Source organism: Ornithodoros turicata, chromosome 9 (genome assembly GCF_037126465.1).
Source record: "Ornithodoros turicata isolate Travis chromosome 9, ASM3712646v1, whole genome shotgun sequence".
Lineage (NCBI taxonomy): Eukaryota > Metazoa > Arthropoda > Arachnida > Ixodida > Argasidae > Ornithodoros > Ornithodoros turicata.
The window spans coordinates 40,877,230-40,904,341 of NC_088209.1; the positions used below are offsets into that span (position 1 = coordinate 40,877,230).

At 45.3% G+C, this 27,112-nt stretch overlaps 1 protein-coding gene and 1 long non-coding RNA gene across 3 annotated transcripts in view; both read left to right on the top strand.

Moving 5' to 3' along the window:
* The window catches only part of LOC135368968 (calpain-9-like), a 62,089-nt gene that overhangs the window by 28,578 nt on the left and 6,399 nt on the right, over positions 1-27,112 (top strand). Inside the window, exons 1-8 of one of the 2 annotated variants that reach the window (XM_064602545.1) lie at positions 17,173-17,219; positions 18,331-18,550; positions 19,175-19,244; positions 19,911-20,163; positions 24,259-24,433; positions 25,306-25,383; positions 25,446-25,612; positions 26,254-26,426. In XM_064602545.1, the coding sequence (XP_064458615.1) occupies positions 17,215-17,219; positions 18,331-18,550; positions 19,175-19,244; positions 19,911-20,163; positions 24,259-24,433; positions 25,306-25,383; positions 25,446-25,612; positions 26,254-26,426 (1,141 nt within the window). In that variant the 5' untranslated portion in view covers positions 17,173-17,214. Of the gene's footprint in view, positions 1-17,172; positions 17,220-18,330; positions 18,551-19,174; positions 19,245-19,910; positions 20,164-24,258; positions 24,434-25,305; positions 25,384-25,445; positions 25,613-26,253; positions 26,427-27,112 lie in introns of those variants that run through there. The other variant, XM_064602544.1, reaches the window with a different exon arrangement.
* Positions 11,990-14,717, top strand: LOC135367992 (uncharacterized). Its single transcript, XR_010414608.1, has 3 exons — positions 11,990-12,143; positions 12,362-12,560; positions 14,012-14,717. It is a non-coding gene; the product is annotated as an uncharacterized LOC135367992 (long non-coding RNA).

Genomic DNA, 27,112 nt, shown 5'->3' on the forward strand with positions numbered 1-27,112 from the left:
CTCCGGTTCTTTCATGGCATCTTCATAAAACGTGATATTCAATCAGTGACAGCAAGGTCTAACTCAACTGCTCACGCGCGCTGCGCCTGTGTAGTGCTATTTTGTGTCTGAAGTAACTTGGAAGTAACTCCTTCTTGTTTTAAGTAACTCCGTAACTGCGAGTTACATTTCGATCAGACCGAAGAACTTCGTTATTAACTTAGTTAGATTTTTCACACGGTAGCTTAACTTGTAACGAGTTCTTTTTGACAGGTAACTTGTCGATCTATGAGAAAAACGACCACGGCTGGACACACAATTGCATTATAAATAAGTGGCTTCAAACTCGATTGGAATGATTTGGACGGTGAACACGTGACACACTCTTTAAAATGAACTTCACCTCATAGCACGCTCCTAGCCAACCATTATCTCGAATGATATCGCTATCTGCCCTGATTTGTTGAAAACACGGGGCGTACGCCTTTTCTGTGACAATTATGAACAGCATAAGTGTCACAAAAATGGCGTAAAAGCCCCCCGTTTTCAACAAATCAGGGCAGATAACGATATCATTCGAGATAATGGTTGGCTAGGAGCGTGCTATGCGGTGAAGTTCATTTTTAAGAGTGCAGTTGGTCCTGGCCGGAATGTCGAACATGTATTATTGAACTATCGTTGAATGATGGCATTTGAAGAAAATGCACCCGAAATCGGATTCGAACGCACACCCTCTGATTGTCGGTCAGACATGCTCCTCATTACAACATGCTAGCTACCTTCTCTACCCACTCTGACCTGCAATCAGATAGTTCAATTCAATTAAATTAAATTCATTTATTTCATGTCGTATTTATGGTGTGCGTTCGAATCCCGCTTCGGGCGCTTTTTCTTTGAGTGCCACGATTCAATTGAAGTATACAACTGCCCCAGGCAGCACACCAATATTGGTCCCAGAATGGGCCAATATTGGCAATTAGTTATGCCAATATTGGCCCAATTTTGTAAATGCAACCCGGCGCAATACTGGATCAATACTGGCATGCCAATATTTGGTTCTCATATTGCCATTGCACTTCCCATATTGCCTATATTGGCAAGCTCATTTTGCTCAGATTGTGCCAGTTCTTCCGTGATAACGCCAATGATCAGTCGATGAAATAATAAAGGACTATCCAGTATAATATCCACCACCAAAAGTGAGATTACTTATTTCGTCTTTCTTTTCTTTTTTCTGTATAGATCTTCTAATTGACCCACGTCCGCGTTACAAAAACAACCCGCCAACATAGCAAGCGCCTTAGAAGTCGGCCCAGGACGCACATTCCCCCAGGGCGTCAGTTGTGACGTTGCCCACATACGTGAGGCCGACAACGGCAAGCCCTATCGCCACTACCACCACCACCACCAACATAGCAAACCAGACAACATAGGCTGGCCATTGGCAAACGTCGGACAAAGCCTTCCAATGACCAACCAATATTGGTCCAAGATTCGGTGCTGCCTGGGGTGAGCGGTGTGAGTCCTGGGTTGTGTGCGTGCTTCTGCGCTTAATTGCCTCGTCCACTATACAACGATAATTGAACTATACATGGCACAAGACACTGTGAAGACGATCCTCCGTCCATCCGCTTGTTCCAAGGCCAATTATGTGTCACCAGCACGGGTGTCGACTTCCCATAGCAGCTGCCATATCTGTGGCTCCAGTCACGCTCCAGATCTGCCCGCGAGAGACACGCGCCATCAGCAATTCATGAGGGCCACGTCTTCCGGGCCCTCCATGGCGAACAAGTGAGCAGACGACACAGAGGATGACAGACGATAAGGCACAATTATCGGAGGCAAAAATAGAAAGGGCAACCTGACTCTCTGGGTTATGATGACGGCGCTGTAAGCTCCAGGAAGAAGAAACGTTTTGCGGAGCTTCAAAAATAAAGAGAGATCAACGAACCTTTAGCGTTGGTTTGCGTTTTGGCAATGTCGTCTGCTGTGTTGCCCTTTCTGGCGGGGTAATGGAGCACGGCTGAAAAAAAAGAAAAGAAAGAAAAGGAATAAGAAAGAGGGGTTGTGGTGTAAGAAGTGCGTGTCTTCTTTGACGTCCGATTTGTTTAATGACAGGTTGGTTTCATCTAGCGTTTGTTTTGTTCCGAGGACGCCGAGGACGAGTAGCGCACGCGACAGTCGGGAACGTACTGAACTGTACTGTACTGAATACTGTGGTTGCTGAACTGATTATAACTGATCTCTGTGGGAATCAGTTCAAATCTGAAACTGCTTGTCGAACAGAATGCCAAGACGTCAATAATGTCGTCAAAGGCTGCCACAGCTTAACTAGTTCCAGCAAGTAACCACAGCCGTGTTAAACCAAAAACCTTTTTATTTAGACAGAGTTCGTACCGGCGTAAACAATAATAAAAACAAGTATAAAATTGACGTTTCGGGTTTCGTAGTAACCACATCATCAGAGTATAACAGTGACAACAATCACCTGGCAGCTATACTTCTTAATGAGGGTTCCAGACTGTATCTGAAGGGTGATCGTTGTCACTTTTACTCTGGTGATAGGGCCCACCATACGAATTTCGAAACGTCAATTTTATGAGGAGAGCAAACCTTTGGGCTTATTGGTTTTGCAATGCTAATTCATAAAGCGCAGACGAGAAGACGGAAACACGGACGAGCGCTAGTCAATTTTATACTTTCTTTTTTTTTTGGAGGGGGGGGGGGGTGGCGGTGTGAACTCTACATCTAAATAAAATGCCAACTCCCAGCCTCTGGACCGCATTTCGAACCACGTTTAAGTCACGCCCTGCACTTGTTCTTATCGGCTGCAATGGCTACCCGCATCACTCGCCACCAGTATCGCGATATCGAAACTATCGAGGCCCTATTGGCGGCACCTGGTGACGCTGCAGCATATACGTGAACATACGTGAATAGGAGTACACGCTGGTCATATACCCTTGGTTCTCAACGAGAATAGCTTCGATATATTTATTTCAATATACAGCCTTTCTTTGACGTCTGCATGTAATAAGTGTTCTCGGGTGCGTAGCTCTCGAGAAGGCGAAATGATTAATAATACTAATGGCCGTTCGACATCATTCTCTTTTCGCCGATTTTCTTTTTTCGTGACATGACCGATGTGTGACGAAGAAGAATATAGGAAAGACTGGGCACAAATTCAATTACCGCGACTGTAGTACCACGTTTTTTTTTTTTTTTCAATCATCCTCTCACCCACTACACAGGTGACAGCTCTATAAATTCTCCCGGCTGCAGAGGTACGAATCAGCATCGAAACGATAAGCAAATGGACACTTTGTCTAAACGGGCAATATTTTACGAGGCGTACGTAACGCCCGTTTATAATATTCACAGGTCTGTACGAGTAATAGTTTTTTCATTAGAGACTTCGGGAACAGTTTATCTTCCCCTTATTATCATTCAGCGCCAGCACCACGAAAGAACTTGTGGCACGTGTGCAGACGTGGAGGAGGGGACTGCAAGCATAGGAGAGGTTAGTAGGCGACCTAGGCCGATTTCAGAGGGTACTTATAGTACCGACGTCCGTCACGATTTTTTTGTTCCGTGTGAGCGCCGCGAAGCAACGGTGGCTGTAAAGCGGCGTACATACGTGGACAGATGGAGTGAGGACAGCAGGAATAAGTGGTTGGGTGGGGAGGCTAGTATGCGTCCTGGGCCGACTTCAGGGGGAACTGTGCCGATATTTGTCTGGAGAGACTGCCGGAAAACCCAGGGAAAATCTCAGACAGCACAGTCGGTGAAAGGATTCAAACCCACCGCCTTCTAGCGTTTACTATCTTTGGTATGAACTTGCAATTGTCAAACCGGCTGCTGTGCTATCTACCTACAACTACAATGCTTCTGTGGGCCAGTAATGTCCCCCGAAATCGACCCCTCACGGGGGGGTATATGTATATGGACACACGTCTGTGCTGGGTATGTGCATTGGTAATCTCAGACATTTCATTAGGGGAGGGTTGCAAAAAAACCACGGGGGTGTAGGGAAATCCGTGGCTGTGGCAACGCTCTTGGAAGTTCTGTACGGTCGCTTACGATGACGACGTGAAATGACGTCGCTTCCGAGATGGGTGTTGTAGACTGTATATGGAGCCGTCTGAGATTACATAATGCACGAGGAAGTTGAAGCAGCCAGCCGGAACGGGAAAGAACTCGTTATTTCGATTGAAATGCGTGGCCAACTGGCGAAAATCGCTAAGGTCAGCACTTTACCTTTGTACGTTTATGTGATGCCTGGCTATAGGATGTTGTTTGCGCGCCACGCTTTGCTGGGCAACACATGCTGCGACAAAGGTTACCCTCTCCCAGGAAATGAAGTGCGCTAAGAAAAGCTCACAGTCTTAATGCGCACAGGGTAGGGATTAGAGATGCAAAATTTACGGAAATTTTGAATTGCTCGAAAAAAACGATTTCTTTTGTTTTGTTTTTTTCGTTTGGAAAATTGGAAAAAAATGGAAACAAACGTGGTTACTGCTGAGTCGAAGCATTGCCGGCCAAACCAAAAGCATACGATGAGCTATAGAAGCTTTTGTAGTGTTCATCCTCTAGGCATAAATGCTGTAAAAGGTACTTTGCATGTATTTGTCCCTTCTATGTTGTTCCAGCCTCAGAACATCAGTTCTTTCATGAGCAATGTGCAGTTGGTGACCACTTCGAAACAGTGTTGCCCGTAATTTTCAGTTTTGATGATCTAGAAAACTACGAGCGCCATTGAAACGAAAATTGTGACGTAGGAGTACTGAGGGGCCCAGACTGTCGAATAGATAAAAATCTTCTGAGATTGCTCGTCTGCATGCTTCGTGGTACATCCCGGGATTAACTCTCTCCAGTGCAAAGCGAAAGCAATACATATAGGGGGCACGCGTATCACTCTTTCCGTCAACAAGAAGCCCGGAGTGCCGTTTTAACGAGTTAGGTCCGCATCTGAAAGTGCACCCTTATGATTGGGAAGTGGTAATTCGATGCAGCGGCAACTTATGTGCCCCAAGGCGGGCATACGCCCAGTCATTTTTCAGGCTCTTTGAAAAAAAAAAAGGCCCTCCCGGCTCCCCTATGGCCCCGATGAAGTTCATAAGGGGTTAAAAGCCCTCTTTTCGTTATCTGTTAGTCCTTCCAGAGAAAACAGCCGGTTTAACGAGATTCCTTTTCGAAGAGCTTCCCCCATTCTTCTGCATCTGTATACGTTTTTCTGTCTGTGCATATTAGGCAATGCGTGGTTTTCTGCCTCTTTATATGGATACAGTGAACCCTCGTTAATATGACCCCCGATAATCTGACATACGCGCTTTACGACCATACTCCTGGGGAACGATTTAGTGAAACCTCTGCAAATGCCCCCCATTAATATGACAATGCCGCATTATGACAAAAATTTTCGGGAACGACCATGGTCATAATAACGAGGGTTCACTGTATACCCATAGACGCATGTACTTTGTATGGTCGGCGAGTTTTACTTCAAGAAATAGAGTGCAAAAATTAAGCTCTTCAACTTGGAACATAACGCCAGGTCGTTTCAAACTTTTTTTCCTCTCAAAAAGAGAAACAGAAGACGCGGTTTTCGCAAAAAAAGAAAAAGAACTCAGAAAACAATAATTTGTTAATCAAATTCCAATTCAGATCAAAGGTGGTCAAAAGATTTCACTGTGAATGGAACGTGTGACCTTCAACGTCCATGTCCCATGTTAGAACTACTGTATGTTAAAATGGATAAAATACCCCAGTGCGAAGGTAAAACAATGGGACGAGACGAACACAGACAAAGGGACGATGCACAGCACTGACTGCAACCAAAAGAATTTTTTTGGTTTTACCTTCGCACTTTTGTTTTACCTTTACTTTGGTTTTGGTTTTACCTTCGCACTGGGGTATTTTATCCATTTTAAAAGATGTCATACCAACCCGCCCAAATTTTAAGCTTATTTGTATGCTAAAACAACGTCACGAGAGGAAACGTCAGCGTGAAAGGGCCTTGTTTTTTTTTTTTTTTTTTTTGTCTGCAGTTTCCCACCAGTCCCCACAATTTTGTTTCGACTTTCCTTCATGCCTTCAATTGAATTACTTCTAATTTTTTTTAAATATAATTCGTGGCTTCACGTCGCGAGACAACTGTAACACTGAGCGACGGCACAGTGATCGGTCGGTGGATTCATTGAAACCTCAACTCACGGTTCGCCGTATTTAACGTCCCTAGCGGAAGACACCGTGTCTAAGCAACATGTATCCTGCCACCAATTTGCTGGCAGGGTTCGAACCCGCAATCTTGGGATCAGTTATGCGAGCGCGCTACCAACTGACCCAACGAGGCCGGTAGTTACCGTTATTACTTCTAAGTAGCAACGTCGTACCAACAAGTAACTCGTGTTTTCATGCGTCAATCATTTGGGGAAGCGACTGGGCAGTGGACAGCAGATGCATGCAAGACGGACCCTGGAGATTAGCACACTCCAGAACACTGTACCAACGACGGAACATCTATCAAAAGCTCGTAGATACTGTCCAGGTGGCGGTGAAAGTCTTATCGTTACGATACGTCGTGAGAGTGAACCTTATATTTAACCAGTTTGCTCTCCCGATATCATACAAAAAAGCAGGCGTTGTGCCACTATCCGAGTTCTTAAGTAACCGCACAGGATATTCGTAGATTACACGACCAGTCCGGGTCACTCGCAAACTTTTAACTCGTGACGACCACGCAAAACGAGAGAGAGAGAGAGAGAGAGAGAGAGCAAAAAATGTATCCACGTAGCAATACGAAGAAAATGTAGGAAAACGGGAAGAAGAAAAAAGAAGGGGCGTCACGTTTCGTTCAACCCGTGCAAGACGTGTGTTTAAGTAAACGGACGACATGAGGACCACTTCCGCATACAAATATCACGGGCGACAAAAAGAGCACGCAACGCAGCGATGGCCCGAAGGCGGTAGTCGAAATCGGAAATGTACACACTCTCGCTTTATCTTCTACCCGTTCTTTTCTTTTCTTTCTTTTTTTTTTTTTTTCGTATTTTCAGAAGAGTTTTCCGCAGCTGCGAAACGTTTTTGCTCGAACGCGGCGATCTTCCCCGCTTCGACCAGCGGCATGACCTGATGGTGGTATGGATACAACGGGTCATTCTGAAGACGACTGAGAGAGGTGGTGCGTTTGGTCTTCTACCCGCTGTCTTTTCTGACGTTTTCCTCGGGCTTTCCGGCGGACTTTCCAGACGCATGTCGGCACAGTTTGTTTATTTTAATTAATTAATTTATTTATTTATTTATAATACTTCCGGCGATTGCCATAGAAGGAGGGGCAAATAAAGACGTCCTATATTAGTGTAATTGCAATGCAAATGCTAAAAGAAATGTTAAAGGAGAAGAAAGCACAAAAAAGCGAAACCAGTCACACATCCTCACCTGCCAAGTAATCGAAAAGGCTGCACTAAATGAGGACAAAGTGTCACGTGTTATGACCTGTGTTGGCAGAGAATTCCAATCACGGATACGGAGAGGAAAAAAAAAAGAGTGCAAAACGGTTTGTTCGAAATCTAAGCTGTTCTATATACTTAGGGTGCCGAAAACGCGCTTTGTGCTGAGCAAATGTGATGTAATCATCCCGTCCGATACATGTTTGGTTGTGAAGAAGTGAGCAGTTCCCCGGGAAGTCGACCCAGGACGCTAATACCCCCCCCCGTCTCCCATTCAAGTGAGCATAATTGAAGTGTGATACATGTGACTCTCAGTTGCACATACTCAAAAATAAAAAGATTCAAGTAGGTACTCAATAAAACGAACCCGAACGGAAAGAGTCAAAATGCTTTATCTGCCATTTCTTTTCATTCGGCCATCGGGATGTTGTCCTTATTTCATCCCGTATACGTGCTCCCCATGTTTCCAGCTATAGCTGTAGCGCGTAATGGAAGCGCGTAATACTCGTGCATATAAGCATATACGTAACCTGGGAGAACATCTTCCTCAAAGTAGAGGTTGTATACTTGCACGTGCATACATACGAGTGACAGGATAAGACGTAGCCATTAGCAAACATTTTCCGTACGATATTTTTCCTGTTTGTCCAGGAACTCTGATATGGACTGACCTTGACTGGGGGACGCGGAGCGGTTATGAGTTTTCAAACGAAATCTGCGTCAGTTAGAGCCGTACCTTCTGTTGTTTATCGGGTATCTGTGCACGCTTGGTTGCGTGTGACGGTGCCATCATCTTTCAGCGACACCGACGGAATATTTTTAGTAGGAAAGGGTTAGATGTAGGTATAATGGTTGTCCCAGCGCGTTAAAGGGCGTGATCTATAGGACTGGGTGTAAAGCGAAGCCGGACGATATATTATTAGAGATTTTACGACGAAACGGCTTATCAGGCTCCCGCGCTAATAAGGTTGAGGGCTGTCAAGCGTGTAGGGTCCTTCTCTTATTGGCAGATCACTGCTGACATTACTTTAGTCTGAATGCCCGCTCCGAGCTTGTTCGGGGCAATTAGAGGTCTCCCTGCCCACACGAATCGGTTTCTCAGAATCCTTGAACCGTTCGTATCTGAGCAAGTTCGATATATTGTTGCGAAATTCGGCATACAGTGGTTCTTTGTATGAGAAAACCAATAAGATGACGGATACAGTGACGTAATATCAGAATTATTGCCGTTACGATGTACATAACTCTTAAGTTAAGAATTATGTACATCGTAACGCAACAATTCCCATATTTCGTCACTCCCTTACTTTGTTCTCTCCTACAAAGAACCACCGTATATCGAATTTCGCAGCAATATATCGAACTTTCTCAGATACGAACGGTTAAAGGGCCAGGTGACGAGAGTCCCACACACACCGTTACGAACAGCGGGTGATACTACACCTCTTCCATCGCCTACTCCGTCTACGCACAGCAAGGACTGCGTTATGGAACGCTCCGAACGAATTGCACGAATCGCGTTCGGTATATGAGGCCGCTTTCAGATTATCATCACGCATGGATGCGTGGTTATTCACGCTTCTCACGTATTGACATTCTGAAGGCCATGCGCACACAGCGCGAGGCAGGAGGACTCATTGACCATCTGCGCGTTCGTTGCTCAATATGCTCAATTGCTCAATATGCGAGTTAGCGAGCGAAGGACTACACGGCCAGTCCTGCTGTTAGAGAGCGGGTGATTTTTTTTTTAAATTTCGTGTTAGCGCCGCGAAGCAGCTGCGGCTATGAGCGGTGTACAGACGTTGACAGATGAAGAGAGAACAGCAGGGAGGACAGGGGGTTAGTGTGTGTCCTTGGGCCGACTTCAATGGGAACTGTGGGAAAGTGTACCAGAAAACTCAGGCAAAACCTCGGACATCACAGCCTGTGGCAAGATTCGAACCCTCCACCTTCACCGTCTTCAGCACGGCCTTGGTTACCACCGAAGAACGGTCGCTTTTACCCGATCGGCAATGGCACGGGTGATGTCTACTCGACGGCGGTAGCTGCGAGGTGTTAAAGACAAGCAGCTGCCGGGTTCAAATCCCGCCACCGCCGCTGTACCGTCTCGGGTTATCCAGATGAATGTTGGCACAGTCTCCCGAAGAAGGAGCGGGAGGCAAGGGATTAGTGTGCGTCACGGGCCGACTTCGGGAGGAACACCTGCCACCTGCCGAAAAACCTGAGACGGCACTAGTGATAGGATTCGAATACAGCAGCTCCTTGTCCTTCAGCATGACGCACGGCAAACAACGAGACACTGTGGACGAGAGTCTCAGTCCAATTCCATCGAATTCGAACTGCCTCGACGATTGCTATAATTTCCCTGCCCACATGATTGCACGACCCTCTTAATTTACGACTCAAAGACCTCGACTGTCAGGTCGCCCTGACGTAACGCATTTCACGCTCCTCTCTCTTAAGATTTCGGCGCTGCACATTTTGCCTGCGGAGAGACCTCAAGGTGACGAGGCGTTCACTGTTTGTTTGATGACAGGCGGTCAACGAATGGTGATGCGCATTGGATGCATCACAAACACACACGCACACACACAAACACATAAAAAAGAAGAAGACACAGGACTCAGGTGGCCAATCTCTCGGTATTTTTCTTTTTCAAGCCAACCAACCAGAGCTGAGTATTGAGGGGGGGGGGGGGTAATGGCAGAATCGGCTCACACAGAAGTGGGCGTCGTCACGACTATAGCAACAAAAAGAAAAGAAAAAAAAGAAAAGGCAGATGGAGGATGAAGGGTGGCGATGCGTAGAGGGTGCGTGAATCCGTTGGGGAGTGCAAAGTGCTAGATGGGTCGTTGGTTGAGCTGAGTATAGGGTCAGCTACACTCTTAAAAATGAACTTCACCACAGCGAGAGGCGGAGCCTATTTTGTGCCGTACATAATGGCACAAATTAGGCTGCGCCTCTCGTTTTCAACAAATCGGGGTCGAGAACGTTGTCATTCGGGATGATGGTTGGCTAGGAGCGTGCTATGTGGTGAACTTCATTTTTAAGAGTGTACTTATGCTCAGGAACGTCAAATCAGGAAATGACGAGAAAGGCGTGTAGACAAGGCTTGAGTTTCTCGACACACACTTAATAGACTACGACTAAAAACAAATACATGGGGTATTAATGCGCAGGCTCGCTACTCCTTGGGAAAATCAAACGAGGGAATGACGAGAAGGAGACCAGTAGAGGCATCACGATAAATATAAAGTTCATATTATGAAAGAAAAATACATTGGGTGGATAGCTCGCTAACGCACAGGCTGATCACTCCTATAGTCAGGAACGTCATATTGGGTATATTGTATGACAAGCAGAAAGGCAGCGAAGTGCAGTCAAGGCAATGAGAAATGACGAAAAAAAAAACAAATAAATGGGGAAGTTAGCTCAGGTAACGCGCAGGCTAGCTACTCCTGTTTAGGAATGAGCAGGAAGTGACGAGAAAGGCAGGCTGTCGAGGCGACGTGATACACATTGGATCTATTATGAAGTAAAATAAATAAGTAGAGATGTAGCTTGCTATTGCGCAGGCTAGCTACTCCTACTGGCGAATGGCGAACCAGGAAATGACGAGAAACACATGCAGATAATGCGTCACATCATGATACATTTCAGTCAGTCAATAATACTTTTTGATGTACCATAAATAGATGGAAGAGTCAACTGACATGCGCGGGCTAACTACTCTTATTTGCGACCGTCAAGTATATAGGGAATGACGAGGAAGGAAGGAAGGAAGGCAGGAATGGCATCTGGAACACCACTTGACGGATGACGAAGAAAAATAAATAAATGGGGAAGTTGAGCTAAGTAATGCTCACTCTCGCTACCTTTCTTGTTCGTCACAAAACAACAGTCATAGAAAGTCCTGCACAGCTGACAAAGGGCTCCACTTTTTCTTCATACACTCTAAGAAAAAAAAATCACGAAAATTGGGAGTAATTCCAGCTCCTAGTCCCCTAGACTGCAATTACTCCCTATTTTAGTCCCCTAACCCGGACATTTACTCCCAAGGACTGCAAATTGTCACTGAACTTCGTAAATCGTCTTCCGAATGCAACCGTTTACGTGAATCTGTATAACTTAGCCAACTTAGCAAGTTTCCACTCTGTAACATTAATTTACTCCGATGCATTTACTCCCGAAAGGGACTATTTTTTTGTGTGGTAATGCATTTAGTCCCCAAACGGAGTAACATTACTCGTTTTTTTTCTTAGGCTGCAGTCACACTGGTTAAACATAAAACACCAAACACGAACATTTCCTCAAACATGTTTGACGAAAATGCCTGACAAACATCCCCCATACATGTATGGCTCAACAGCTGTGGTCACACTGCGAAAACGCCGTCAGAACATGTTCAAAGACACGCGTGTATAACCAGTGTGACCGTGCCGTGATACAAAAGTGTGCTTCGGTTGTGTTTGAAAGCTTGTTTTCAAACACTTGAACGTGTATTTGGACACTGTCGAAAAACAGCTCATGGGATTTTGGAGAAATCAAATACATTTCTTGATATTCATCAAAGAATATGTTGCTTTTTACGTGTTTGAGTGTCAACAACATTGGGCATCATTGAAAATGTCGAGTTCTTTCGGTGTGGAGCTTCGCCGACCTCCTCCGATCTGTCGACATTGGTGGGCGATTAGCGTGAAATACATTTCGCAGAAGGTGAGTACCTGTTTACTATCAGTGCTTCAACTCATCGAGCTAAGTTTTGCGTCGCAAGAACAGCACGACGCCGATATCGGCGTCACCGTGTTATCGTGAAATCATGATCGGCGCGGTTTTGTGCGTCTTGTTTGTTTGTGCTGTTCTCGCGCCGCAAAACTTGTCTGCTATGTACGAACTGCCCAAATGTTAGTACAATGCAATGGTTGTTTTTCTAGTCAAGTGGATAACGCTTGTATTTGGCGTTTGCTTTCGAGGAGTGAAATGTCGACGCAAAAGGCCCGGAGACGGCAGCGATCAGTCTACGCTTCGCCCGACGCCCGTTTCATAAACATGGTGTTACTCGCAGCCGGAACCCTGAAAGCCACAAGAAACTCGAACCCGGACACGAATTGCACGCCAACGACAGTGGAATAGGTATGAGGAGAATGTGCACTCCAATATCAATTTTAACATGTATGTGCGGTTCTGCTGCTAATGCAGTGTGCGTCCAAAGAAGCAAATTAGCGGGCATGTCAGTTGCTGCTGGCACCATGACATCTAGATTTGTTTTTGTTTCTTTGAATTATTCCTTTGTGGTAATTTGTCAAGGTGCTCAGAGCGCTCTGCTGATTTCACCTCTGGGAGCTCATGTACAGTTTATAGTGAAATGTTTCCCAAGAGTTTCCCTGAAACCTTGCATAGTTAGCACCTGTCATACCCTGCACATTGACTGAGTTTTTAAATCCTTGGTAGCACCCTATTTTGTCCGCTATATAAGCAGGTCGATATACATTACATAGGATACTTAGAAATTTGGATAAAGTATGGCTAATTATTGCTGTATGTGGATCACTTGCACATAGCGACATTGTTTGCACTAGACATCATAGTGCACCCCGGAACGACACATGGGCATGTGTTTTATTAGTTCCCAATCATGATGAGGAAGCAAAATGCAGGTACTTGCACTCAGCGCATGCAGAATTATCACAATAACATAGCTACAGAAGAGTCAAGTATGTCAATTTTCTGCTTTAAATGCACATTCATTGAAAGGGGACTGCACTTTGTGCATATAGTTTTTAACACGATCCGTTAAACCATTAGAAAGAATCCTGCAAGTTCAAAAAGATTAGCTAGTCACTATGTACAGTGCCCGAAAACCTATGGTGTAGACATGATTCTGAGGAATCTTTATCATTACAGCTGCCCCCTTTATCGCTCCTGAGGCACTTGACACCTTGGTGCTGATTCTGCGCACATGGAAAGGAAGTGTAAAAAAGCCAGAGCAATTAAAAATGTATTTAAGCTATACTGCAGTATAGAAGCTTTTGCGTAGCTTCAAACTGCATGAATATGTAACTTTTCGATAAAAATTCTGCACTTGAAAATTCACATTCCCTATTGGTAGTTCGAATGCAAATTGGAAGTTGGCATGTGTGCACAGTAAGGTATTCCTTATTCGTCACTGCTGCATGCCACAATAGCCAAACTCTGCCTTTCAAAACTGCACGTATGCACATATGCATTTCTACATGGGACAGTTGAAGAGCGTGGCATATCATACCTCACTTTCTCTGTGGCGAGATGAGGAGCCTTCTGCCATCAGTTTCTTTTTCTTTATTTTACAGCTTGTGCTATATTATTACGCATCACGTATGATCTGGTATGGGAAGGGATCCATTATTGGGGGGTGGGTGGTGCGACACAAAGAGCCACATTGGGTGAAGCCACTGGCTGTCACTGCCCATTTTGTTCTGAACTGGCGTGCTAAATTTAAACTCTGTCAAAGTGCATTTGTGCTGTAGTGCGGTTACATTAGAGAATTGTAACCATTTAGCTGGTATTTTCATCACTTTATGTGCTCTCTTTATGCCCATCTGTAGGCAACATAACGTATTGGCACAAGTGAGGAGCTGAATGAGTCACCACAATGCACCAAGTAGATGTTCTTCCTGCGACAACTGCAGCACGGCAGCAATCAACACTGAAAAGCGAAACAAGCTCCAGTGAAAACACAAAGTGCCGATCAAGAGCCTCGGTCAGAGTGTCAGTAAGGAGTGCTCGCATCATTGTCTCCTGTGTATTTCTCCCATTTCGTGATAAGCTACCAGTGCTTGTTTGTGTTGCTCATGTTTAAGCCAGTGTAGTCACACAAGTATATCCAATGTTTATTTATTACTATATTGTACACAGTATTTATTAGTACTCATTCCTAATATACACAATATTTATCAAAGCACATTGTTTTAATTGATTGACATTTAAACATAATGTAATGTAGGATGTCATTTCGTTCTTACACTCTCGGACTGTTTATTATCTGAACACAAGATTCATGCAAAATAATTTCAACGTTAATCTGGCTGTTATCAATTCTGAGCTCTGTCAACATCTTGCTGACTGTCACAGTTGTTGTGCTGGCATTTACTCAGCCTTCGTGTTGAGGAAAGAAAGAAATTGGGGCAAAACCTTTCTTCTTGAACAAGTGGAAGTTGCAAGTAGGGATAATTGTGTTATGTGTTCTCATTTCCTTCGCTATTGAAGTTCCTTGCTTCAAAATGTATTGGTATTGATTAAAATATTTTTGTTTAAGAATCTGTCGTCGTGTGCATTGCGTTCATCATGGGATAATCAATCAATCAAATGTTTATTGACCACCTGTTTAAAAAACAGAATATAACATAAGACTGTGAAGGAGCTTGGTGAGGAGGAGGTGCAGCTTGCTGCTGTGCATGATGCACAAGCAGTTCATGTCCTAGCAGCAGCTCCAGCGGTGCAGCTCAAAAAATGATAACGGTACACAAGAAGCTTCAAGCCTTATTTAGCAATGGATGGCTCTCTTATGGGGAGCTGTCTACTGACTGAGTCATCCCGCTCCCCAAACAAAGTTGACAACTTATTGAAGAAGCAGGGGAATGTCATCCATTGCGGTCTCTCCGGAATAAACTGGGACACGTTACTGCATGCGATATGGACTAATGCTCTGAAGGCAAGCAATGTGATAACCGAGCTTGTTTCTACAAACCAGTTCTACTCACTGGCATGGAATGTATTTCGTTAAATTAACAGGACTTAAAGGTGTGCTTAAAGGTGACGTAACAAGTATCCCACCGAAAATGATGCTCAGGTCATGACGTCAATCTGTGGCACGTGCAGCAAGGTAGGCTAGCCAACCATGTAAATCTGGACTGAGTTTACATTACATGGGTGACCATTTTCACATACAATGCACACTAGAGCTTGTATCGGCTAACTATATCATACAGCAACGAAATTATTGTGCGTTTGGGTCAGGTTTGTGCCATTCTAGTTTCTAGTTCTAGTTCTAGTTCTTCTATTTCTAGCTGGATCGGCGTGTGGCATATGTGCCATAAAGCACAGCTACAATCTCAAATAGGAACAAAAATGGAAATTTGTGGTGTAAGAAAAATTAGGGTCAGCAAGCACCTTTACTTTTCCATTTTTTTATGGTTTGGTGGTTATGTGTACCCAAATTTTGCAGTCTGGATATGGTGCTATTGCAATGCCTGGATTCCCATTCCATCATGTGTTATCTCTTTTATTTCATCACTCGTGAACTGTATCATTCCTGTTTTTGATGTTTGTCGTCCCCTGTATCTCTCCTTTGGTGTTTCATTGTTTGCGACCTGTATGATATCCGTGTATGATATATGTACTGCAGGCAGCTCTCATTCAGCTCAAACGCTGAGCTTCAGACTGCTTCAGACGATCCCACCTGATGACAGAGACAAACTTGGGAGTAGATATGTTTCGGTGGTCTTTGGCGCATATTTCGAGTCCTACATTGCCGCACTTGTGCAACAACGTATTTATCTACAGTCTTACGCAATCAAGCTGCGTATGTGACACGTAGCCCACGTATGAGCACCAGTTGCGATTCAAACGCGATTATTTCTTGCACGAAATCATGCTTAAAAACACAGGCGCATTCTCATATTTTGCTGATCGGTAAATATCCTAGCAGTAGACGCCGTAGACGAACGAAGTACTCCGTTGCTTCCAAAATTAAGCGTCTCGATTTGTACTGTTTTCACGGTGTGATGCGTTTTTGTTTTTTCTGGTGGTGTTGACGTTCTCGGAGCCGCACAAACAAACAACATCGACGATAAAAATGCGCAATATTTTACGACGAATGAATATATCGGCAACGTAGGCAGTCACCCGCCGCCATGCTCCATCGGCCGTCGTCGTCCCCGACTGGTTACTGAGTCGATGACGAGTCGTGATGTCAGTGTATAAGCGGCCCCGTATGACCAGTATGACCAGCTTTCGTGTGTTGTGTTTGCTGTTCATGTTGAAAGTGTCGTTCTGTCAAACAAGACAAGCATCAAACACTGTTGCGAGACATGTTTTGTATCGTCAATGTGACCAGTCGATTATACATAAACGAAACATGTTTGCATGCACGTTGTTAAACGTGTTTTGAGCGTTTGTATAACCAGTGTGATTGCAGCCAGTGTACGTTCGTTCTTCCACCGTCCCTTTCTTTCTTTCTTTCTCTTTCGAGGAATAACAAGCCGACCGTATAGTCTGGTTGACCTTTCCTCTCGCATAATAATAAACGTATTCCCCCCTTAGGCATACACATATCTGATGTCATTTCAACGATGTACCTATACGAAAGGGAAAGTCGTCATAAACGTGCAGTATAAGAAAGTCCCCGCCGGGGCAAGTAGGGAGATGTGCAGGACGCATTTAACTTCCGTACCAGTAGCCAACCAGAGTAAAGTATGATGATGAATGCACGGAGTGCTCATGCTCGCATCTTTCACATTCTTACATTCGTGTCCCCGTTCGAAGATTAAAACCGCAGATAACGCTGCGCGACAAGGGTTATTTTCCATATCAGGCAGCAAAGCGCGGAGGGACCGGTTTCAAAGGGTAATGGCAGCGATATACCGTTGCAATGTTTATAGCACGTGGACGAAAATCCTTCGCATCGGTCGGTAGGCGATATTTATCGGTTATGTGTCCGCGTGTGTACTCGAGTTCATCGACCAGACACATAGGTTGTCTGCCGGTATATCTGTTGGGACAACGAAAGTGAAAAGCGGATCCGAGATATATGAGGTGAAAGAAAGGCATCGTTAGAGAAGCGTTTTTTGTGCGATAGACAGCCCCGAGATTTGGTCGTATTTATTACCTTCCTCGTTGATTATGCGCAAAAGTCCTAAAAAAAAGTAATGAGTAGAGGAGAGTGAGAATAGACAAAGTTTTTAAAGCGATAGCTTCGTTAGGCTTTGTTGGGCAAGGTGGGATCACGTGACATAATAATAATAATAATTGGGTGTTTACGTCGCGAGACAACTGAGATCATGAGCGACGCCACAGCGGTCGGTCTGTGGATTGCTTTTGCCCACCTGAGGGTTCTTTAACGTGCGATGAAAGCTCATCACACGGCACCCCGTATTTAACGTCCCTCGCGGAAGACGGCGTGTTTAAGCAACTTGTACCCTGCCACCAAGTTGCTGGCGTCCTCGGCCGGGTTCGAACCCGCGATCTCGAGATCAGAAGGCAAACACGCTACCGACTGAGCCACCGAGGCCGGTGGATCACGTGACAGTGGAACCGTCTTGCGATCGCACGGGCTGTGTTTCCGGTGCATCCTGGGCCGACTTCCAGGGAACAGTGCCTGCATCCGACAAGAATTCCTTGACTTCTGGCGAAGCGACAAACATGACCACCAAATCTGTCTTTATTTCCGGTGCTTTTTCTGCTTCATTTTTTTTCTTTTTTTTTTCTTCTGAACACGGCAACGGCTTCAGCGCACCAAAGGGAGCTTATATATTTCATAATTAAAAAGTTCATTAGTCAAAATTAAAGAAGACAAGAAGGTTACTAGCGCGGCCATAAGGTGGCCCACTTGATCTGGAGCATATCGTCGTTTATTTTGACAAAAAAAAAAGCGTTCCCTTATCTTATAAAACTATGTCTATAGTTAGCGCAGAAACCCTGTACTATATGCATGTGATGCTTCGAAGAAGAGGCCAAGCAACATTGCGTCGCGGCGCTAACACGAAACCAAAAGAGGACGGGCCTGAATGAACGTAGGCTATCATGCAAGGGCTGTATAAACAGCGAGTCGAGTCTGAGAAAGAATTATTGCGCGTTCGTAGGGTACGCTGTTTCCTCTTTATTGTGCTCGTGTGATCATACTGATGAGTGATTATCTCTATTTCAGGACCAAAGAAGGTGGTGTGATGGGGGGCCAGACTGATGGGGAGCGACCGGGTCCACCGCCCATAGCCAACGGACATGGACCCCCTGCCTACTCATACCTGAGACGGCTGTGCAGGGACCGAGGTCTCCTCTTCGAAGACCCAGAGTTTCCTCCGTCTCATCGGGCACTCTCGGCAAAGAACAAGTTTGCCAGCGCCCACATCACCTGGATGAGACCTTTCGTAAGATTTTCTTTGCGCACATATTCGTAAGCAGCAAAATATGCTTCAGTGTACTGAGTGCAAGTGCAACGCAAGATTGCTTCAATGTATGCTTCAATGTATATTGAGTTGGAATTGAGTTGCCACGTTGTTTTTATTGGAAAATTTATTAACGATCTAGAACATCAATTAGCTAGTTATGCTGTTGTGACACACGTCGTTTGACGCACATGCAACGTGGCTGTCACCACAGCTGACCCTCTTCAGCGTCCACAGAGAACAATATTCGATGCATACAATCACGATTAAACGAACACTCGCTAAGTGTAAAGAAAAAGTGCACTTTCCAACAGCACGTATATTGTGAAGGCAAAGATGTCGGGTTTGTGTGTAGACAGAGAGTAAGCTGCAAATTGTAGCCCTTGCTCAAGGCTGTCCTGCATCAGAATTTCACACACTGTCATCCGCTAAATTTAATCTGCTCATTATCGAGTTATACGTTGCTACAGATTTTAATGGCCTACACGTAAGCTAAGTGGTCTTTCGAGACAAGCATTTTTAACGCGTGCCAGTAGACACTGTAGTGTTTGCAGTATCCTTCTTTGATACATGACAAGAAATCGTTCTCTCTCTTTTATTGGACAGGAAATCTGCGCAAGACCAAAGTTTATATCTGAAGGCTCATCGCGGTTCGACGTCGAGCAGGGAGAACTCGGTATGTTTAGCCCGTTAACTTGCTTTCGTACGGCCTTGCTGCTAGCACAAGCACCGCTGGAGCACGTGTCGAACTGTTTCCTTGTTTGGCATATATTTCTACGTATTGACATGTGTTCTGTCCACATATAAGGTAGAATACTCGATCGAGAGAGTAACCTTAAAATGCAATACGGACTAAAAAAATATTTATTTAATGCGCAAAATATAAATGGCGTCAGTAAATCTTACGTGCTCCCACGTATTCTCGAAAGAACCCGCAAAATTTCATAGTTTCGGGTTCTCCAAGGGCAAGTGACGTCACGGAGAGTTCTGGCGCTTGTCTCATAGCATCAGTGCGCGCACCTTTCCGCTCTCCGCCCAACGTTGCAAGACTACCAGCTGCGGTGAAGAGACGCAAATCGACCATGGGGGGAGCAATGTTGTCAAACGGACTGCATAATTGTGCACATTATGACGTCATGGTTCTCGAAAGAAGAAATATAATTTTATGATACTTTCGCGTCACATAGAAAAAATTATGTTTTGGAAGAATATGTATACACGTTGGTTGTAATGATATAAATTCTGTAAGATTCTGTAAGATTCCGAAGACGAGAGATTTAGCCCGTATATAATGGCACTTTAAACGTCGTTGCATGATCTGACACTATGTCTGTCCTGGCAGGCGACTGCTGGCTGCTGGCAGCCATATCATGTCTGTCGAATACGGCACGGTTCCTGGACCGCGTGGTTCCTTCCGACCAAGGCTTCGGAGCAGGTTACTGCGGCCTCTTTCGCTTCCGCTTCTGGAAGTTTGGCGAGTGGACGGAGGTCATCATCGACGACCGACTGCCCACACATAGGGGTCGTCTCGTCTACATGCATTCGTCGGACCCTTCGGAGTTTTGGGCCGCTCTACTGGAGAAAGCCTATGCCAAGTAAGGGTCTCATATAGTCCCGCTTCGAAAGTGACACAGAAGAGCGTAACTTATAATTGTTCTTTTTAGTCTTGAGCTGGTTGGTCATGTCCTTGCACTGCTCAGTGATCTGCATTTTAATCGTCCTGTTGCTCGGAAAACCAGGGGAAACCACCCACACACTATAGTCCGTGTCACCCGGATGCCGGAGCTAGTCATTCTAACCGCCACGTAACAGTGGTGTGTACGTAATGCCTCGTGGTAAGGCATCGTAAAAGTAGGAGCGAACTTCTGCTACAGTGCAGAGTCTGAGTAGCTCACCATAGTCGTCTGAGTTATCGTCTGAGCCCTGACTTGTTGTTGCATCTTCGTTTTCTTCTGTTTTCCACGATACCGAAGATTTTCTGACTGCGCGCTTTGCTGCGTAAATCTACACTTGCCACACTCTTAGAAATGGACTTCACCGCAGAGCACGCTCCTAGCAAACCATCATCTCGAATGATATCATTATCTGCCCTGATTTGCTGAAAACGGGAGGCGTACGCCATTTTTGTGACAATTATGAACAACATAAGTGTCACAAAAAAGGCGTACGCCTACCGTTTTGAACAAATCAGGGCACATAGCGATATCATTCGAGTAGATGGTTGGCTAGGAGCGTGCTATGCGGTGAAGTTCATTTTTAAGAGTGCAGGCGTATAAGTGTGACGCAAGAGAATGCAGCTCACTACGTTCCACTTAACATCGCGTATACCTAAGCAGAATGCATGAAGTGGACTTCTTATATTCAACACCGCCTTTGGCACACCACGAAGCCTGGACGAATAAAACGTTCGTATACAAAGAAACAGTGTGACGGGCAAGAGTTGGCATTCATCGGCAGAAGCCGGAAAAGGCGCAAGAGACGCGGAGCAGAATATATCTCTAAACCGTGAAGAAAACTCCAAACACGGAGCACGGAAGAAGGTTATGATGCTATCGAGTAAGTATTCCGGCAGAGTTTCTCCGGAGCGACAAACGTCGCATTCTTCCGCCACTGATCATTTACTTCAACAAAGGAGGCGCTGCCGTCCCACTTCCGAAGTGGACGCACGTGCTCTTTTGTGTGTCCAGCAAAAAAAACAGCTTCCTAGTCCAGCCAAGTTCAGTTTTTAGAAAGGCATAGCTCGGAAATTAATATCCGTTTCACAATGGAAGTGGCGTTTGTCAGAACGTTTTTTTTTTCTTTTTTTCCTCCTATTGTTCGCCACGAGTGTGTGAAACTGTTTCAAAGTCTATATATGAGCGTCTCGTTGCGGAGATAGTTTGCTAACAGTTAATGGAGACACGAGGGCTGGAATTATAATACGCCGCAGTAGGAATGCGGGAAGTGATTTTTTTTTTCTTTTTGTCTTCCCACGGTACAGTTAGTATTGTTACTTTACGTACCGGTCTTAATTTTAACTTTTTAGTACACACGGTGTTCTTTTTGGAATGGGGTTGTTAAAATTATTATTTATTTATTTATTTGCATATACTGCAACCTCACTAGAGGTTATTGCAGGAGTGCATAAAAAAAAAACGATCTACAGGCAGTTCGCGAACAGTGCGTTCGTGGAACACTTTGTTCCAGACGGTGACACAACACGGAAAAAAACTATACTTGAAGCAGTCTATACACGATATGAAAACTGAGTAAGATTTAGATGATGAGCACTTCTGAGAGAGGACGTTCCGGCATAAGAAAGGTATCTATCAAAAAAAATCTTCAGTTTGTTGTTAATGATTATGATGATTATTATAATGATTATGCGTTGTGTACTGACGCATGGACAGTACGATTACGAACTTCTCGAACCAAAAGAAAGAAGATGTAAGAAATGGCAACCAAACCGCCTTTCCTATTTCGGCATTAGTCATCGGCGATGATACGTAACACCAAGCTGTTGGAACGTAACTGTAATAATGGCCCTCCTCTCCCAATCTTTCGAAACACGACGTGGGCTTGTCCCTTTGTCCTTGTCTTGTCGGCTTGTCCTCTTCGTGAGTGCTGACATAAATCGAATTTGAGTGACGGTCTATACTGGATAACCCTGTAACAGTGTGGACAAGTACGTAGCATATCGCCTGAGGTAATTTCAACTGTGTTGATTACAGATCGTGAGATCGCTATCGGCATTGAAAAACCCGGTTCCAACGAATCGATTGTGAACCGTACCCATAGGAAGGTATATATTACTACGGCGCATATTATACCGTTGGAAACACTTCAACCTATATAGGACTTCCACCGCGGAGGTCTCCGAGCGGAAGATTGTAATAATAGGGCCACCCGTAATAGGCTCATTAACCTCGGAACCGTTCGTGTCCTGGCATAGTTTCGGGTCACTCACTTTCGCTTTTTCCATGCACGGTATAATTAACCCGCTGATTCTCATATCCTCCCTGCTACGACGACATAAACGCCAGAATTACTTTGCTTTTGTACTTACAGCACTATAAGAGAATGTGTGCTATGCCTTCCAGTGGTTTTTTTGCTCAGAACGAACGTGAATTATGTATATGTGTCATTATACGATGGTTGCAGGCCGAAACGTCACAGTGGCAGTATAGGCGTTATATCCGGTTTTTACGACCATTTTTCTTTCAATGAAGTTATGGAAGACAGCTAGTATAAAAACAAAATGCAACGGATATTGTGCCCGCATAGCGACAGATGAGATATATTTTGGAAGATTGTGTGCCTTCGTCGCGCTAAATGAAATCTGTCTTTTAAAGCGATGTAGCGTTGTGAGTCCAACCACCGTGCTGGTCCACCCGTGACTTTATAAGTCACGTGACACCACGTCACAGTGTTACCACCACATGATCGCCAAGCTGTGTTTCCAAGAACAGTTCCGTGAAAAATTTACTCCCAACAATGGTGTGCATTTAAACGCGCATTTGGCAAAATGCCAGGAGATACAACAATTTTTTTCTTCATTACAATATAACTGTAAGTAGTTTATATATATATATATATATATATATTTAACGTTACTGCAGTATAGCTTCCCGATTTTCTATGGGGGGTTGTCTATGCAAACGTTGCTCTTCGTGCATCCCGATTTTGCTATATGCAGAAGTCAATATGGCGGTCACGGCACAGTTGCGTCTAGATACCGCCAGGCGTACCAGATCTCGTTTTGTTTCTTGCGTGAGTGGCACCCCCAGCGGTAGAGCGATGCAACTGTGCCACACTGCCATGTCCCATAGAAAATCGCGATTTTCTTCTGAGGCGCGCTTTAGCTCTCGATACGGCACGGAAGTTGCTGACTACCTAAACAAATTGTAGCTTTCATCTCGGTCCTCCTCTCCACCCTTGATGATGATGACGATTGAAAGAAAAAAAGAAACCATCAAGCAACATCCACCCGAACTTACGCGTCAGACAATAAGCCACACGTCGCATCCATTCGCCTACATAAGCCATATGACAGCAGCCCTTTCGCCTATATACCCATAGCTCACATCCCCCAACGATATAGGAGATGCCATTCACTTTCTGCACAAATATGTCCGCTTCCGCCTGTGTACTTCCTGCGATCTGTTCCAGTAAATGACATCCCATCTCGGTGGAACGGAGCTTATGAAGACAACAATGGACTATTACGCGGAAAGGTCGTTCGACCTCTGGCTGTACCGGTTCATTTTTTTTCCTCATTTGGTTAAACCAACGCGGTGGAATAAAACCGTATACTCGAAGAAGGATATATAGAAGAGAGGTGCTTCCAAGCATATCTGCCGGATGTCATAAAAGTCGAAAAAGAACGAACGACAACGGATACGGCAGTTCGTCCGAACCAGTTTACGATGGTGATATGCGGCGTGAAACCAAAACGCCCATTTACACTTCTTTTACGTCTAAGTAAGTGGTGCAAAGACGTTTCCTTTTCTACTTTCGTTTTCGCACGCTTTTAGGTGAAATAAAAAGAAATGATCGAAAGGAAAGGCTTCAACTACACTAGAGGACGGTACTTTTTTTTCGATAAACTTGAAGAAAAAAGCTTTAGTGGCGTCTTTGTTGTTCCATATCGTTTCTTTGCGGATTAATGGAGGTAATAAAGGGAATGCTCTTTTTTGTGTGTTTCTACGCAGATTCTACGGCGGTTATGACCAGCTCCAACAAGGCTACACCGGGAGAGCCTTGCAAGACCTGACGGGCGGCGTCGCCCAGACCTTCCAGATGGCCAACATCGACTCTCCTACGGCTTTCGCCATGGTGTCCAGTGCGGTGCCACGGTCCACGCTCATGGCTGCTTGCATAATTCCCGTACGTCACTCAACTCAATCAACTCGCTTATAGTAGAGTATGACAACGTGAAAGGGATTAAGCAATTTAAAGGGTCACTCCGGACACAAAAATTGATGTTTATTTCATTTCCCGTTATAAATTAACATCACTCAGATGTGCGAAATACAGATGGATGCAGCCTGTGAATATTATGTATTTCTGCGAAATACTGAACTGAAATAAGAACTGGCAAGGGCTCCACAAGTGTCGCTTTCGCGGAGAGATCGGTGAAGTCATCACGCCCGCTGAACGTTTGTTGCCTAGCAACGGCGATGTCGACTCTGCGATGCGCGTTTGGACCTTTTTCACATACGCGTCGTATCCTAGTGGCTCTCCAGCGAACCACACTCGGCGCGCGCCAAAGCAAGTCCACGTGGGTAGCACAAAAGACCAAAACCGGTTCGGAGTGGGACCGACGAGCACGCGCCGTTCGTACGGTCTCTCCACCGGTCCCCCACTTCTCTCGCTCCCATACTGCGCCATCTAGCGGAGACGGAGATAACCCTGTCTGGCGCCTGAATGTCATGCGCATAGGCCGTTATGAAAAAGGTCCAAGCAGTACCTGCAAAGCCCATACTCTGAAGGTAGATGCGCTGGAAGCAATGTTGCCAGACGGTAGCTCATCTGTTGTGCGAATCTGAACATCGAGGTTTTTTAAAATAAGAAATCCTTTTCATACGACTTATGGGTCGCACGTAGAAAAATTATTTCGAGACAATGCACGTCAGACACGTAATATTCCGAAGACGTCATTTTTTTGTCCAGAGTGGCAGTATACGACGGTTTGGATAGCCAGATAACAGTCGGAATTTGATAACACTATGTTTTTATGCACATATATTTTTTCACAGGAGCACAGCAAGCCGCCGGCGAGATTAAACAACGGTCTCTACACGCAACATGCATACAGCGTCACGGGTATCGCGAAGGTATTATATATTCAAGCGTACATAGAACGCGAGTGATATATATGAACGCACTTCTCGTTTAGGTCCGCGTGAAGCAGGGCGAAGTGACGTTGATTCGACTACGGAATCCCTGGGGTCGTGGAGAGTGGAATGGGCCCTGGAGCGATCGCTCCTGGGAATGGGACTCGCTCTCCGAGAGGGATAGACAACTCCTTGGGGTTCGGCAACCGCCTTCAGAAGGAGAATTCTGGTACGTATACGGCAGCATCTGCGTGTATCATATATGGGTAGCCGCAGAACGGCAACGGATATTAGTGAGCTTTAGTATACCGTTGATAAGGTTATCGTGCCTATCGGAACCAATCGCAGTCGTGCGTGACTCAGGATGTTATCCACTGATTGGTTCCGGTTGATACGGTTCGACGCAAGCCATCTTATCAACGGTCCGCTAAAACTCTCTATTAATGAGTTTTAGCGTATCGTACGCTGTCACCTTTGCGACAGCAAGGAATAGCGTTGTGGTTCTGTTTACGTCTTGCGCGTGCGCAGAAACACCAACGCCATCTCCATATTTTTCTTCTCTAATCCTAATCTAATCTAATCTGCTGTCGGACAAAGTTCGCGGTGGAACGTAAGCCGTAAAACGTAAGTGTTTTAATTTCGCGTTAGCGCCGCGAAGCAACTGTAGCTATGAGCGACGTACAGACGTGCACAGATTGGGAAAGGATAGCAGGAACGACTGGGGGGACAGGGGGGATCAGTTTGCGTCCTGGGCCGGTTTCAGAGGTTTTCCGGCCGGTTTTCATACACACCAAATAGACAGTACTGTGAACAGATGAGAGCGTCGCCTACCCGTATGTGAGAGGGTCATGATGTGTGACTTGCTTTCAGGATGTCCTTCGACGATTTCACGCTCAACTACACCCATCTGGACCTGGTGCACATTGGTCCCGATGACTGGATGCAGGAGACAGCGTTGCACAGCAAGAAACCCTGGCGGGCAGTGCTAGCGAGACGACGATGGCGACGGGGCTACAACGCCGGAGGAGGACCCTGCTGCCCAGGTGAGTGAGCATAAGGCTGCATGGACACGTGTTGTTCTCTCCTGCAACGTAATGTGGGATATAATGTATACAGAGATCATTTCGTACGCATCGTACCTCTGAGCGATACCACTGCTAGATATTAGTGAGTGTGTTAGTGCTACAGTGCATTCACTTCCAACTGGGTTTAATACAGAAAGCACGCTTATTTATACATTTCATAGTATACTGCCACGCCCAACTCTGTACATATAGCAACTCAAGTTCCTTCCCTGCACTCTTAAAAATGAACTTCACCACATAGCACGCTCCTAGCCAACCATCATCCCAAATGACAACGTTCTCGCCCCTGATTTGTTGAAAACGGGAGGAGGAGCCTATTTTGTGCCCATTATGCACGGCACAAAATAGGCTCCTCCTCCCGTTTTCGACAAATCTAGGGCGAGAACGTTGCCATTCGGGGTGATGATAGGCTAGGTGCGTGCTATGTGGTGAAGTTCATTTTTAAGAGTGTGTGATAGTAAGGGACTCACTACTTATACAGTTATCAGAGGTCAGAGGCCCCCAAGCTCACGGCTTCCTGTTTTCGTGCGGCTTGTCACGAGCAGAGCCGTTCACGACGGTCACTAGTACATACGTCACCATGTGACAAAAAGACGTGATCACTGTAGATGGCGCGCGTGCGCCTTATGTCACGTGGATAAGAG